The sequence below is a fragment of the Ylistrum balloti genome, unplaced genomic scaffold (genome assembly GCF_031769215.1).
Source record: "Ylistrum balloti isolate Yb309-2 unplaced genomic scaffold, AGI_CSIRO_Ybal_v1 Utg369852, whole genome shotgun sequence".
NCBI lineage: Eukaryota > Metazoa > Mollusca > Bivalvia > Pectinida > Pectinidae > Ylistrum > Ylistrum balloti.
Genome location: NW_026782004.1, coordinates 1325069 through 1342347, shown reverse-complemented (window position 1 = coordinate 1342347; position 17279 = coordinate 1325069). Strand labels below are relative to the sequence as shown.

Below are 17279 nucleotides of genomic sequence, written 5' to 3'. Positions count from 1 at the left end.
TAGTAATAGATGTACTTCACATGAGAGTTCTATTCAATTTCAGGCATATGATGAAGATGAAGGTGAGAACAGAAATGTCCAGTACATTGTACAAACTAACGCCACCTCACTTGAGATAATACACGGAACACTGATATCTACGGCCCCGTTGACATACGGGGTGTATGAGGCGAAAATCATTGCCTTCAACACTGTTCCATATATACCACCAGAACTGGAAAACGGCACAATGACGGTCTTTATATACGTCAAGGTTTGTTCGAGTTAAATAATTAGGAATGACCTTTTCAAAACATTTTGCTGATCGCAAAATGGAGGAAATCAATCGATATGATTTTAAAACAGAGTTGTATGTAAATAATTTAAAATTAAAATAGAAACGAAAAAGCAGTTTATTTGATGTAATGTTCTGGGTTTTTTTCCAGGATATCAATGATCAAAGCCCAATGTTTAACCAGACATCCTACGAATTTTCATTAGCAGAAGATTTCCAGGTCGGACATTTAGTGAATAAAAGGTAGTATATACAAACTTTTCACCTATTTTTAAACCCTCACAAAATTCAGTCATATATCCCTTTTCAAGAACGAAACTGTGACTGTAAATCAGTTTTTCTAATTAAGTTCGTCATGCATTGATATCATATTGATATCTGATATCATAAATTATTTACTCTTATTCGATTGTTTAAACTACAAACGTACATGTAGTTTGTACGTAAGTCGGGAGATAAAAATATATTAGAAATATCATAGATTAATATTTCATGTGAATTGAGTATTAATCAGTATGCGTTTCAGCGATAAATACAGAATGGTTATGCTTTTTCCATTTTTTTCTGGAAGTTATTTAAAGTTTGTGACATTTTTACTGTATTTTCACGATGCTAATTATAAAGTCATCCTCTTTATTTCATTTAAAATTTGATATAATTTTAGTGACTACTGCTACCGACTCTGTAACATTTCAATCTTAATGTAGGTGATAGTTAATATATGCGTTTTTTTCAGGAAGGTGATAATTTTAACCCTTGTACATATATGTTTGCCGTTAATCAAACAATCTGTATTGATGTCTTATTTGACAATGCATCGGTGCAATTTATAATATATTTAGAAGCAAAAGAATTTTCTCTTAGTTTGAAACTACATCCCATATGATGAATTGACAGGTAGCTGCATTTTCTCACAGATATTGATAACAGTTAACGTTATATTACTACTATTGTTTGTCCTAGCCACATATATGCACAAGATCTAGATAAGTCTCAGGAGTATAACACCGTCACCTACTCTATGGCGGGTCGAAATGACTACTTTGAAATTGATCCAGAAAGTGCTGCACTACGACTTATAAAACCACTTGACTATGAGAAGGAAAAGCGTGTAAATTTTCAGGTACGTAAACCAAGCTATCCGTGAAGAAAAAGATAGATATCCCTAAATAAAAACATATATTTTGTTGTCTTTGCCAAAATATCAATTAATCAGATTTACAACAATTTTTGTTGTATTTCGTAGTATTTATACTTTCATATCGAATACATATTTATTTGTGCAACATGACAATGTTTTACAAAAGGATAATGGTTTATTCAGGTGATAGCGAGTGATGGAGACATTGCACACCAAGTCAGCGTCAACGTTAGTGTTAAAGTCCTAGATGTCAACGACCACGCCCCTGTGTTTTCGTCAGGTTCGTGTTTATCCTTTTTGGAGCCATTATAATTTAGTCCTGTATTATCATTAATGTTTCTACTAATCCAACACTATCATTCAGCGGCTTATTTTATCAGCACCAATGACTCGGTTTTATGTATTTCTCGGTTCCTTGTCTCAGCACTGATCCCTGTATTATTTCATCACTCTTTTGATATATCATCAATCTTCGCTGTCCTGCTATTTTGTCATCTGTATCACTCCAGACATTTCCTTGTGTGATCACTCCGCTATATAAACCAATCTCTGAGTAATTATTCCATTGTTTAAACTCAGAAATAGAATATTACTCCACGAGAACGCTATGACTACCGTAAAACGTCCACATGATTATCCAGGCCTTTGTCTTTGAAAAGCTATTCCATGGGTTTGTATGTCAGTTGACGAAATCTTTAATGAAAATCATGATACTGGGAACAAAGCCTTGAATATCAAATCAATTGTCATATATAACCACCATATGTAAGAAATGCGAGGATGCCGCTATCCAGAAAAAAAGAAAAGAAAATAGGGAAATTGAAATCATCGTGGTTGTCAAAAAGCTTGGTGCAGAGCAATCAATGTTCGGCATAAGATGTATCCCTGTTATAGAGGAGACTGTCGTTTCCTTGATTTCCGAGGCCTTTGTGATCTGTTATTTGTATAGAAAACAACCAATAATTAAATAAATCAGACAACAGAGGGGCAAAAGTAAGTTCCCCTAGTATGATAATAGTGGTTTGGAATGAAGAAGATGTTGTCAACCAAATGCTCGATCATTTTGATGAATTCTTCCTCCGTTAAATTTCTTCTTTGATCTCGACGTATTTTCACGAAATATGCTTCTGATGAAATTGCAACCATATAGGTGTACATCCGTTCCCCTTTCTTGGAAGAGAAATATCCCATTACAAGAGAAAAAAGGCGTTCTTTCAGATGAAAATGAGGTGTGTTGGTGTGGAGATCTGAAAAATAAATTGTTTTGAAAGATGTCATATGATATATAAGATTATATGATCGGTATCAAGGTTAAGATTTCGGGGATGAAATAAGTCTTTATTTAGTTTTTTTTTTTTTTAATTCACATATTGCATTACTTTACAGCCATCTATAACTGCACAGTCTTCGAGAATGCCACAACATCAATCACATGCAATTTAGATGTTAATGCCACCGACGAGGACGATGGGAAAAATGGAATAATATCGTATTCAATACAGGGTCCCATGAAGGTAACTTATTCAGAGTATATTGTCTTCTGTAAAGTTAGTTCATTGTATTATTACGAAAACATATTACAGTGGACATAGGACATGAATATGATTTAGATTTACATCTCCTAATCTGATAGCATGCATATCACTTTTTTTCATTTATTTGAACAGTGAATATTAAGCACTAAACTTTCTTCTAATTTTCTGTAATTGGTGATGTTATATATTATGACACTTTCTTTCTGGACTTCCAGTCTGTTTTCAAAATTGAAAATTCAACCGGCGTTATTAGCCCCAGGTCGCTTCTGGATTATGATACAGGTGTACGAACTTACATATTGAAGATATTGGCTACAGATAATGGCAGTCCCAGAAAGAACGGGTAGGTATTTTGGGAACATAATATACTATGATAGATATGCGCGATGTATTCTCGATGACAATTACTACCTGTGCATAGGTTTTCATAGCAATAATAATGATTGTTACATTAAAGTTGTGACTCTAACGTGAATACATGTTTTTAAAATAACATGGTATCATTAATAGAAGATTTCCACAAAATTTGACCCAATAATGGCACGAAAAAATAATTATTCATTTACATATATTTTGATTGACTGCAGCCCTAGTGTTCAAAATTTGTTTGTGATAGTGTCCAATTTCCTCTCTCAACCAGTTAACTGATTGAATTTGTATGATATTTATCCAAATCTGTACCTAAACTGACATACACCTAGTAAGTTACTATAAACAAACCAGGATACGATTACATTAAAGAGGAAGCTGTAAAATTTGATCAGCTCCCATACGAAAGAAAACTTGTACTTAAGTAACATTGTGATATTTTCATTACAAAAGAAAAAAATGTTCCAATTGAAATAGTCCAGAAAGGCCTGGAAAGTAATTTGCTGAAAAATTATTGGATACAGACAACATATTGTCTTCGATATGTGTAATCATCATGCATATTATTCTGCAGATGTGACCTGATTATGTTTTTACATTTGAAGATCTGCCGTGGTAGAAGTTTTTTTAAAGGACATAAACGACAATCCGCCTGTTATTCATGGCCCAAGTCACTTCAGCATTGAGGAGAATCTACCCGCCAACACGTCGATTGGAGCCGTATTCGCCACTGACGTTGATATCAGCAGTGTTTTAGTATTTTCTTTGGATGATAATACAAGTAAGAATTATGACATATCATTGTATCGTTAAACATGTCACAGACAGAGATGATTCTAAAACATGGTATCGCGTATATGAAACTGTAATTAATTAAACTTCGCGGATTTCCTCTTAGAACACATCATTTATTGGATACCAAGTATTTTTAACGTTAATAGATATCTTATTAGGTATCACTCATTTTTTCTAGATTTCCTAATCCAAAATAACACCGGAATACTGTTATCTACGAGGAAATTCGATTACGAAAATAACAGCAATCGACTGATACACGTGCATGTTACCGTAACTGATGGTGAATATAATGCTACGTGGCCAATTTCTGTTGCTGTAACAAATGTCAACGACGAAGTCCCTGTCTTCATCAATTCTTCCTTAAATCCGACGATATCGGAGGACATGGAAAACCCATCATTCTATATCCAAGTAAGATGTGTTCAAGGATCTGCATTCTACATGTCTGTATGGTAATATTTCACTGATAGGTTTTTCAAGCAGTATGGTCTTTAGAGTGGTATAGTAATCCTTTATTATATTTAATAAATTCTGATCGTTCTGAATTGGAGTTTATGAAATGGTTTCTTTAGCATATTAATTTAACCTACTGATTCGAGCCAATTCTTTCATAAAATTCAGGACGATTCAATTATCTAAAGCTGATTTCATTTTGCCATTAGCAGAAAGTCAAATACATGTTTTGTCTCCCATAGGCAACTGATGGCGACATGGACTCGATTTTATTTTACAACATTTCTTCTGATTCACAGATCAGTATCATCAACGCAAGGTAATTTTATGACAGGTCCTCTGATATACATATCAACAGGAAATATTGAGGCTGCATAATCTTTAAAGCTGAAGGCCACTGGAATTATGCGTGAAAATATCTGAAGTAATATGTCACGCTTAATGATAATAACGCATGTTCTTGTGTATAGTTTACAAAGCGATTGCAATATCAATATTTTCTTTATCTGAATGATCTGGTATTGACAATTATTTTATATTTAGTGGATTAGTAAGGATTAAAGGACATGTCAATTCAAGTGCAACAACAACATTCGAATTTGATGTCAGTGTAAGCGATGGGGTACATGTGAGTATTTGATAACAGCCAATGTTCTTCATAGGCATTCAAATGATATCGTAGACAATTAAGGCAAAATATCTAAGATACACATGTACAAAGGAAACAGACCAGGTTAAATTGATCATAATAACACCGACCGTTGATTTTTTCTAGAATAAAAACTGATAAACAGTCAACTAGTTGGTCTATCAATTTGTTTTTATTAGTTTTGTCATTATGATATTCAGTTTGAAAGAACTGACCATTGATCAGTTATGTATGTTTTTTCTCTAATCCAAGATAGTTTCAATAAGTGAGATGAAAATAAACTTGTAACTTACACAATCTTGTTATTCAAACTGCCGAATACATCTGCAGTGCTCTAGATAAGTTCTAATGTGATTATAATGGTTGTGTTAGATGGAGACTGGTACAGTGACCGTGCATGTGACTGATGTTGACAACAATCTTCCAAGGTTTGAGAATTCCACTTATACGTTTAATGTCGTCGAAGAACAGAACAACATTTTCGTTGGAAATGTAAAAGTAAGTTATATATATTGAAATGCTGTTGACCTTCTAGTTAAACCAATTATTGATGTTCATCAAGCAAAATTTAATTTTGAAGAGTTGGTTTGCTGTGTATATGCACAATGACAATTGCTGTTACGATGAAAAAACATTGATAATGATTTCCACTTTCATTCTCTTCTAAAGTTTAACTATTTCTTTTATAAAAAACTGTTTATTGTAACATAATATCAATATATTCATATTAAGTCATGTAAATTTTAGGCCACAGATGAAGACATTGATCCTATAAACAAGCAACTGTTTTACATGGTGCCGACTTTGTGGTAAGTCAACAGAATAAAACTGTCTAGCATACAACAGTGGATTAAAATTTCCAAGTAACATAACAGAAACTCAATCATATATAGCATCCTTCACATCGTCAACAGGGAATCAAGGACGAAGTTTGTATGAAACATTTTCAATGATACGTTTATGTCAACAATGTTGATATGTGATAATATCTTGCCAAAGTGAGAGTACATTATGGTGTCACGTGTGATCTCCACGAACGTGTCTATGATCACTACAGTATAAGGTGACGGAGTTTTAATTCATTCGGATAGCGGCACAGTTCAAAACATAAACATGTACTAGACGTTCTTTTGAAATTATGAAATATGTGTAAATTACAAAATCTATTGAATTATGCAGTTTAAGTACTTTCCCATCTTGACTTGATATTTTGATCACTTTGGATTTTTCGTCACTCGCTTCAAAGTCTTTGAAGTGAAGGCCCTTTGCATTACTGACGAGCCAAGAAGAACAATACAGCTGTATGATGCATGTAATCAATAATTTTGGCTCTGCTTTATCTTATTTATAACTTTGTTGTGTGTCTTTTGTACAATGTTTTAAATGTTTTAGCAAAAGGATAATACAATTCACGTATTTTTAATAATAAGAAAAGAAGTACGATATCCAAGACGACTACACAAATAAGATAAACATTAATGAGAAATTTCAGAATAAGTGACATTTTTATTGTATGTTTCGATGTTCTGTCGTTGTCAGGTCGTCCAACGTCACTATTAATTCAACGAGTGGTGATATCTATACGGTGGGAGTACTGGACAGAGAAAGTCCTTCTGTGAGAGATGATCAGGTAGAACTGATCGTTATGGCTGTGGACACAGGATCACCGCAACTTACTGGTACCACGCTCGTTATTGTCAGCATCAACGATGTGAATGACCACCAACCCACATTTGTACAATCGTCTGTTTCCTATACCATCGCAGAGGGACAATGTCCATCACCACTTCACAATCTCACGGTCAGTTAACCGTATCTGCTGAATTCTATTTTACATCTAGGGTGGTGGTTTTGAATACGTAATGGTTACCTTTCAGTTTGTGTCAGATAGTAACAATATTTTGCTCTGACAATAACAATTCTACTTAAAGTTTTTATATTTTTTTCCTTTTTAGAGAATCATGAACAAAAACATGAACTCAAGGACAAGTGATAATATCGGTTAAGGGTCTTACAAAGATAAGGCGGATTGTATCAAATTATGCTTATTGCTAAAAAATTATGTATCTTGTATTTGAAATCATCAAGAACAGTGATATTATCTTTAAGAAACGTAAATATATTTTCAGGTTGTCGATAAAGATGAAGGAAAAAACAAGCAAACCTGGTTCAAAATAATCGAAGGAACTGGTATATTCAATATAAAGAATAATTACTCTCTGGAATGTCAGGGCGACCTAGACGTGGGAATGTACAACATAACCATAGAGGCTGTTAATGTGGAAAAGTATGAGGGGATTTCAACCGACAACAACATCCAGACCATCAGTGTCCATGTCCAGGTAAGTAAATAACACTATCGCTAGCTCCACCTAGTGGTCACATCAGTGGTGACGGAATAGATAATGTATGATAAGTATAATATTTATGCAGCCACTGGTGGTAATGAATTGAAAAGTTATCACTGTGCTCTCCAACAGTCGTTTCGTCACACGCGACCGTGAATATTAAGTAGACAAGTAATATACTTCAATCCGGCAACCTTGTCAAAATGAAATGTGTAGCTGAGTATTCGGAGTAATGAGTCATCAAATAACAAACATGAGCGAGGAAAGAAATGGTTCACCTAAACGGTTCTAAAAATATATGACATCGGTATATCGACTACAGAGTCACCTGATCTTTCATAGGTAAACAAAATATTTTATGCTTGCGTGAACATGAACCGTAATGATATTGAAAGGTACAGAGAGATTTCGTTTTAAATTACTATTTCATCACTTTAGTTTAGTTTTTTTTTATTTGGTATCGATTTATTTGTTCTTGATATAGACTTTGGTCTAAATGTTGATTCATTACAACATCACTTAATTAACACGTGTATTTACCTTATCTCTGTTCATACGTCGGCATTATTTTGCTTGTTTCTGTGTTCAACTTATTATTCTGGTTCAATCTATGCGTTTCTATGGCATATTGGTATCCTGGATAGCGTTAACTATACAATGTACTAATGTTGTTTTTGTTTCTGTTATCTGTGCAATAAGTTATAAAGTCGTATCAGTTTCACTATTTGAATGTATTTTTCTTCATAATTCGTTGTTCTTGCAGGATGTAAACGACCACAATCCAGTGTTTGAAAGCACCTTATATACACTAGATTTGCTGGAAAACCATACTCTAGGAGAGCTTTACTTTACACCCGGGTATCTGCTCTACAACCAAACGATTCTGTCAAGATATGACTTCTCATATATATGTATATTTAACATATTTAATGTTCACAATAAGATATTTTAATTGTTACGCGTGAAAGTTTGCGATGGTTTAGATGCTAAAGAATCATGTGTAGTGCATATTTGCATTTAATAGTATAATAAAGGACACTTTTAAGCTTTTTTACACAATTATAATTTTCACGAAATATGACTGCACTTTCATACTTCTAACAGTTCCTGAATTCTACAGTAAAGTCAACTTATGTTAACCGTTAATGTTTGTTTCGATAGAATTAACGCCACGGATGCAGACACTAGTGCTGAATTCAACACGGTAACTTACACAATAGTGCAGGGAAACGGCAGCTCATACTTCGCCATTAATCACAACACTGGCCGCCTGTGGCTTAAATCACCTTTAGACTATGAAAGGGAAAAGATTTTATCTCTAACAGTGAGTACTGAACTTGCCTACAGTATTACCACTGTAGTAAAATTGTTTTATAATCACTTATCATGAAATCAGAGACCTGATAGTGTGATTTACATTTATATGAAACTTATGAACATGCTGATATGGCAATATCAATTTATCATATCACTATACAGACTTTGCGGGTATCATTTTGCTCAAAACTATACCTACCGTTGTGATTGCAAAGTATTTATTTCTCGATCGGGAATCAGAAGAAAACCTATGGAAAAATCATTTCCAGTATGTAAAGTTTGTTTGATCAAACTTCCTAACTAACATCGCTGTGGTGGTGTTAAAGTTTGTTTTATCAATCTTCCTAACTAATATCGCTGTGGTGGTATTAAAGTTTGTTTTATCAATCTTCCTAACTAATATCGCTGTGGTGGTATTAAAGTTTGTTTGATCAAACTTCCTAACTAATATCGCTGTGGTGGTATTAAAGTTTGTTTGATCAAACTTCCTAACTAATATCGCTGTGGTGGTATTAAAGTTTGTTTTATCAAACTTCCTTACTAATATCGCAGTGGTGGTATTAAAGTTTGTTTTATCAAACTTCCTAACTAATATCGCTGTGGTGGTATTAACTTGTTATACTATAAATTGTTAATGTCTCAAGGTCGTGGTTACTTAATTTATTTCACAAATGCTACCTATCTACATGAAAAACGATCTGATGTGTTAGCATCAAATGTACCAAACGGAATTTTTTTCCTTGTAGATATCTGCTAGCGATGGTCACCTGAACATAAATGATAACAAACAACACAATGCCATCGCAGACGTGAATATTCATATACAGAACATCAACGACAACACGCCTATTTTTACATCAGGTGAATGCAACAACCAGAATGTGTATAAAATAATTTTCGGATAAAATAATCCAAAGAATGTATGGTCTTTTGTGTCAATGTTCAGCGCTAATACATCGATGGTTTTCTTCTTATTGTTTGTTTTTGAAGTAATTTCTTAAAGATCATGTGTGCATTTCTTCTTTAGACATGCTAAAACATTAGCATGCATTTCTACATTACACACCAAGCTCTGACAACTGCTCCCTTTCTTTTAGTCAGTTATGTAGTAGACAAATTAGTGATGCGCTGGATGTGTGTTTGAAAATCCCTCTAAGTTCCTGTTCAATTGTCATTTATTCTCGGTAGAAGCAGGAAATCATGAACAATGCTTTAATTTATCTAATAAACGTTATATAAATTGTCTAGCGATTCCACTTATCTCTAATCAGTTTTTGTCTATATTGCAGGAATAACGATGTGCTCAGTACTAGAGAACGTGACAGGAGAGTTCGGTTGTAAAGTGAAGGCTAGTGATGCTGATGCTGGTGATATACTGACATACACATTAGCTAACACGTCTCGGGTAATGTACATATATTACTATCTGTCCGCCGTAAATTTACACGAGCGTAGTAAATGGAAACTGTATACTAAACAATATTACGGTGTTTCAGGATATGAGAGGAACTCACTCAGATTGATACTATCGTGAACAATGTCTTGAATTTGTTGTTCGGATTGTAACTTTGATACAATATTATAATTACGGCGTCCATGCTTGCATCCTCTTCCGTTCTTAAATTCATATCCTGGTTTAGGAATCGCCTATGTGTATTGATAATTTTGTGCTCTTTCCTGTGATATTATATTTCATTAGCAATATGAAGTACGACATTTTACAGCTCGTTGGTATATTTTAGTGGTTAGTTTCTCAGTACGAATTATTCAGTGGAACGTAACACTTATTTGATAAACGTATATAATTGATTAACTTGTTTTCTGTTAGGATACATGGTTTTATTCATTATTTTCCAATAATCTTTCCTTTCTTCCGATTTTGCCTCCGAATGGTTTCAATCAACCTTTTCGTATTCACTTATCAAATTTTTGTTTGGTACTTATTGAAAGACTACGTAGTATTCTTCTCTATTCTAATCGCAGAGTACCGTATTTAGGCCTACTTTGTTTACATGTTTACCTTTACTACAACATTGCATGAAGTCTAGTAAATCTCATGTCTCATTGTGAAATATTGCTTTACTAGACACCAAAAAAATGTTTTGCTCCTATTCGTTGCTCTGCAGATATTTGAAGTGGACTCCGAAAATGGAGATATACTGGTTAAAAATTCGACACTCCTGGACTATGATCGTGGAGTGCGACATTTTGATATCGTTGTGATGGCTTTGGATAAAGGTTCGCCTCAGCTGACGGGGTAAATATGAAGATAATAAGACATAAAAAATGACAATAGTAACAGTATGGTGTAAAGTGTTGTCATGGCCTTGTATATATGCCTGGACTTGGAAATAATAAAAAAGACAAGATAATCAGAATATTAGAGATATTAGCATGAGGTGGCTATGTATTGAGAAATCCTCACGTAACGACCAAACGGACTTCACTGTTGGACTTCCTAATACTTTTCTAGTTACATCTACCTTTGACTACTATGTTGTTTCTGAATATATACCAGACGGTTTTATACATTGATTTATTTGTAATTGTAGATCTACTATCGTGTCAGTAGAGATTCAGAATGCCAACGATGAATATCCTATCTTCTCGAACCAGACGTACATGTTTGAGATACCGGAGGAAGAGCAGAAGCAATATTTTGTGGGACATGTTTCGGCTACAGACTTGGATGACGATATCTATGGCAGACTAACATTTTCTCTGTCGGAGTCCAAATGTTAGTACAGTCGAAAATATCATTAAACCTTAACATTGTACTTAAACATTGTAATATAGGGTGGTCCGGTGGCGCAAGCCGACCGGGGTTCGATTCCCGGAACGGACGTGAAAAGGTAAGGGGCCACCTGCCGGACCACGTGGGTTTTCCCCGGGTACTCCGGTTTCCTCCCACAATAAGACCCCTCGCGCGCTTACATCCGGGCCAACAAGAGTGATTAGTATAAGTTGACATAACTTGTTTCGCAATTGTTGTAAAATAAATAAAGTTTATATTTTATATTTAATATACGAACTGTTTTACACAACTAAAATCAGATTATAATTGCAATACTTGTTTCCCTTGATCACATACGTTTTTCTTTAAAACAAAGGTTATTATTAGACATGAAATATCTAAATTGTCCCGATAGAGTATTTATATTGTGCTACTAGTGTAGTGTTACATTATGCTTCACAGCGTCTTCTCTGTATGATATTTCCTTATGAAACCAGGTACATTACTAATACGTTATGGACGTAGTACAGTCTTACAATTGTTGTCTTTATTATTTACAGTAAGTGTTGAATAAAACTCCTTTATTACTGTTTCTGTACTGTTTCAGTGATACAGATCGATAAGACAACTGGTGATATATTCACCTCTGTTATACTTGATTATGAAAACCCGGAACAACGTGTTCTAACTGATGCAGTGACAGCTTCGGACGGTACGAACAGTGTAACAGCTACTGTCACCGTCAGTGTATTGAACGTGAACGACAATACTCCTCTATTCAATAGCTCTACCTACAGAAAAAGCATCAGAGAGAACACGGCGACTGGTCAGCCTCTTATTCAGGTATCCATATCTCACACGTATCTCAGTCCAGAAAACGCCATGTAACGAGTGATTTGATATCTATTCATGTATGTGATTTGCTTTGGGTGGACTTGTTGATGCGTTTCATTTAAGTGTTAAATATATTTTAATCTTTCAAATGTATTTTGCCATAACTTTTATTTATTAAGTTTGTCAGACCATTTTCAATTTCAATGTTTGATGTTCGTCAGTTTGCCTGTGGGTTTTGTTGTTGTATACCTTGTTATCATTTGAGAACGTGACCTTTCTAACTTGGATTGACCAAGGTTTACATGGCAGGTGTCGTCGATGAAGCTGAAGACGCTTACTCTTCCAGTTTCTTGCTTTATTATCATTTTACTTCGAGCGGTCCTTTATTTGATAATACAAACAATGTTTTACAATATTTGTCATGTTATCATAATGTCATATTCTATTTTGTTGTTCAATGTGAAATTCGGCAAGGTTCATGTTTTCTACAGGTACTTTACCTTTTGCAACGAGTGTTTTATGTTCCGATTTTTACTTGAATAATTTCATGTATGGAAAACATTGATTGGTGAATAGAAAAAACGCATTTGACTGTTATAAAATGATTTGAATGTTTTATTTTGAACCTTATACGCTATATCTAATTTCGATACTGTACAAAAACACTTAATATAAAAAAACATTTTCTAATAAGAGAAATATATTTTATGAAATATGAAATGGCCTTCTGAAATCTTGGACTACTGTGGAAATATGATACTAATATAATTGTCCGAATGCATTGATTTGTGTAAATTGTCGACACAAAAGACGTTATGTCGTCGTAGACTCATATATAAGTGGTGTATGATAACAGGTACGAGCCTTCGATGAGGATAGCATGTCAAGTCTGGGGTATAGCATAGAGGGCGGCAATGATAAGTGTGGAACTTTCGGGATTAACACCACGTCTGGGGAGATTTCCGTCCTCAATAAAACATGCTTGGACTACGAGCGACAGAAGGAATACATATTGGTGATAGAGGTGACCGACGGTAAGTAGATCATGGAGATATAATGACAACAAATGTACATATTAGTGGTAGAGGAGACTGGAGGTAAGTAGATCAGTGTCCTTACACGACAGCAAATGTACATATTAGTGGTAGAGGTGACTGGAGGTGAGTAGATCAGTGTACTATCACGACAGCAAATGTATATAATAGTGGTAGAGGTGACTGGAGGTAAGTAGATCAGTGTACTATCACGACAGCAAATGTACATATTAGTGGTAGATGTGACTGGAGGTAAGTAGATCAGTGTCCTAACACGACAGCAAATGTACATATTAGTGGTAGAGGTGGCTTGAGGTAAGTAGATCAGTGTACTATCACGACAGCAAATGTACATATTAGTGGTAGAGGTGACTGGTGGTTAGTAGATCAATGTACTATCGCGACAGCAAATGTACATATTAGTTGAAGAGGTGACTGGAGGTGAGTAGATCAGTGTTCTATCACGACAGCAGGTGTATATATATTTGAAGTAGAGGTGACCAATGGTTAGTGGTTCATTTAACTGTACTGTCACAACAGTACAAATCTATTTCATCATTTTACTGTTGTATCTTATATTTGTATTATCAGAAAAAATGCATACCGTTTTTGAACTATCGAGCAGTTGCATCTACTCAGTGAACTATCGCAAAGGTTGCTTGCTAGTTTCTTAATCCGAATTGTATATGGACAGTACTACTCAATTAGTTTATTTCCATGTCAACTCTATATTAAGCCTAGATTTTTATCTAATGTATAAGGTGGATCACCTGCACGATCCAGTCAAGCTATAGTTGAGGTTAATGTGACGGATGAAGACGACGTAGCTCCTTCATTTATAACAGAAACATCGTTCGGAGTTGTTAAGGAAAACGAGCCAGCCGGAACCTCTATACTGAAGGTTTGAGTGTCATTGTTTTTTCATGCAGCTAAAGCATTAAAAATAATTTCTATGGTATTTCAATGGCCGGGGTGATGAATGTTTATTGTCAGCTTAATACTAGATAATTCTAAAACCGATGTGGTCAATAATTATGTTTGTGCTTGCCATTATCCACTTTGATGTTCAATATTATTACTTATGCAGACTGAACAAAATAAATGTTATTTTGGCATTTAATCATTTCTTCAGTATTTAACGCTATGATGGATTTATGTTTCAATTGATACAAATGTAATTCACTATTATGTTTCAGATTTTTGTGTTTGATCCCGATACTTCTTTTGAAAACGTGACATTATCAGTAAACAACTCAAGGTTTGGTTTTGATAACTGGACATTGCAAACCAATTCCCAACTTAATGCAGAAGATATTGAATCATATTTCTTGAAAATATCTGTTTCTGACGGAGTTATTGGACATATGCGATCACAGCTACTCATTGTCAATGTGACGGACGTCAATGACAACACCCCAGCGTTTAACAGTACGTCTTATAATGCAGTTATTCCACAAAACGCCAGAGACGGGAGTTACGTGTTGACGGTATGGGCCAAGGACAACGATATATCAAACTTGGGCTTCACATTCTTTCTGTCAGAAGCCGAGGGTGATTTTGTTATAAACAGCCGAACTGGTGTTGTGACGGTAGCCAATGCACATGCACATTTTTGCGTAAACTGCAATTACACTATGAATGTACATGTAGTAGATTACGGAGAACCCCCGAAATCTAACTCCACGCAGATAGATATTAGAATTGATACGTCAAATCACTATGCGCCAGTATTTAAAGATACACAATACACAGTGAATGTAAGTGAACACAAACTCTATACCGACAGTATTGTTAATGTATCTGCGACAGATGCCGACTGTGGAGGAACGGACAAATGTGGACCTGCTGGTACCGTACACTACACAATTCTATCTGGAAATCATGGACAATTTATCATTAATAAAACAACTGGTTTCATTTACATCAATGGATCATTAGACTTTAAAGATTCACCGGATTATGATTTAGTTGTGGAAGCTAGAGACCAAGCTGACGATTTTAAAACAGACACAACCGTTGTCCGTGTTTATGTTTTCGATGTGAACGAAAGACCACATTTCGTTAAAAATGTTACTAGTGTGTGTAGTGTAGAAAATGTCAAAGCAGGTGATTTAGTGGGCATAGTAACGGCAAGTGATCCAGATTATTCTAGTCCGTTCCACAAGCTCACTTACACTCTTTTGAATCAAAACGACACTTTCCATGTGAACGCAACGACAGGGAAAATATACGCATCTCGAAATGTGACAGCAAGTTCCATTCAGACTGTGGTACTGCAGTTTGTTGTTACTGATCGCGGTGGCTTAAACGATAGTACAACTCTTCGTTTATCCACTGGAACAAAAGGGAAGCCAGTGTTTGATAAAAATTCTACTTATATTCACGTTAAAATACCAGAAAATACACCTGTTCCAGTATATATAGCAGATGTCAATACAACGACAGAAAATACAGGGGACATATCGTACCAACTGACCAGCCAAGGTCCCCATACCAAGGGTTTTCGGATTGGAAATTCAACAGTACGTATATACTCATGTGGTATACAAAGTGAAAAGATATAAAATAAAAATGAAATGAAACACAAAAATAACACATATACTATGTTGAAGTCGATACTTATCTGAAATATATTAGCGTTTGACCGAAATATTATTTCGGTGAAGAAAAAAAAAGAAAGAAAATACCAACATGTCAACACAATCATGATCCATACACAAAAATTCAAGAAAACTAGTGCAAAATATGAAAAAAATTATTTACACGGAGACACTTGAAAAGTTCGAGGATAATAAGACCAGGTGTATTTATTGCCAAAGGACAATCTGTTTGTTGATGATAAAAACCGTTATGATATATCACAATAATCGATGCTCGATGTATTTTAATATCACAGGGACTGATTATGGCGACGGCTTTATTGGATCGTGAAGCATCACCCAATATCATATTAACTGTGACCGCCACAAACAGCGCAGGAGCATGTTCATCTTTGGTATGTTCTCCCTATAAAGTAAACGAATATCATCTAGTGAATTGTACGTTCCGAATAAACATTGGATTCTATTCCATTACCGATATCATTTAGACAGATATTGGATAATGAACTTTACGTACAAAATTGCTTTTTGGTTTTCAAAAATTGTTAGCAATATATGTCTAACGATTAAAGGTATTTTATTGTGCAGATTGAATTGTAAATATTTTTGAGAAATGGTAATTTGTATTTGATTGTTTTTGCTCAGTGTCTGTTGTTATTTTTTCCGTCGAAATGGCGGATTCATTGAAACGATACATGAGTTTTATATGATCAGAAGACGAGTGATAAAGGCTTTTCCCATTTTGTTCGTTTCCCTTATGTGAACTAATTAAAGCCATCTGATTGGTCAAAAATAAAATATCTCCTGATTATGCCATGCATTTCTATTATGAACGAACCTGCAATATCCAGGAGCGATTAATAATTAGTAATGCTTCTATCGGTACTTCTATCAATACGTAGCTATATAATTATCAACTGAGAACGTAATTTGCTTTCAATTTTTACATAACTAGAAGGGATATGAATGACAACTTGTAATAGTTCTTTTTGTAATGTTTATTTACGTCGAATATGAAGAAACACACAAGTGACGTATAATAGTCAATACATGGATGTTTGAGATTAAACTATATCAATATATATATTCAGGTGGACATAGAAGTACTGGACGTGAATGACCAGCCACCTGTGTTCCAATCTGACCAAGCCTCAGTGTCCGTATTGGAGTCAACGCCAGTGGGAACCTGTATC

General features: G+C 34.7%; 1 protein-coding gene across 1 annotated transcript in view; it reads left to right on the top strand.

Annotated features, from left to right (window-relative positions):
* Window positions 1-16050, top strand: part of LOC132545708 (protocadherin Fat 4-like) — a 53270-nt gene extending 37220 nt beyond the window's left edge. The window contains exons 55-78 of the mRNA XM_060209397.1: window positions 44-253; window positions 426-517; window positions 1238-1397; window positions 1599-1695; window positions 2802-2929; window positions 3166-3293; window positions 3925-4100; window positions 4293-4528; window positions 4813-4889; window positions 5114-5198; window positions 5592-5717; window positions 5967-6028; window positions 6759-7020; window positions 7349-7561; window positions 8331-8425; window positions 8729-8891; window positions 9631-9745; window positions 10174-10289; window positions 11011-11141; window positions 11437-11621; window positions 12226-12461; window positions 13309-13486; window positions 14248-14387; window positions 14683-16050. Of these exons, the coding sequence (XP_060065380.1) occupies window positions 44-253; window positions 426-517; window positions 1238-1397; window positions 1599-1695; window positions 2802-2929; window positions 3166-3293; window positions 3925-4100; window positions 4293-4528; window positions 4813-4889; window positions 5114-5198; window positions 5592-5717; window positions 5967-6028; window positions 6759-7020; window positions 7349-7561; window positions 8331-8425; window positions 8729-8891; window positions 9631-9745; window positions 10174-10289; window positions 11011-11141; window positions 11437-11621; window positions 12226-12461; window positions 13309-13486; window positions 14248-14387; window positions 14683-16050 (4779 nt within the window). The remainder of the gene's footprint in view (window positions 1-43; window positions 254-425; window positions 518-1237; window positions 1398-1598; window positions 1696-2801; window positions 2930-3165; window positions 3294-3924; window positions 4101-4292; window positions 4529-4812; window positions 4890-5113; window positions 5199-5591; window positions 5718-5966; window positions 6029-6758; window positions 7021-7348; window positions 7562-8330; window positions 8426-8728; window positions 8892-9630; window positions 9746-10173; window positions 10290-11010; window positions 11142-11436; window positions 11622-12225; window positions 12462-13308; window positions 13487-14247; window positions 14388-14682) is intronic.
* The last annotated feature ends 1229 nt before the right edge of the window (window positions 16051-17279 follow it).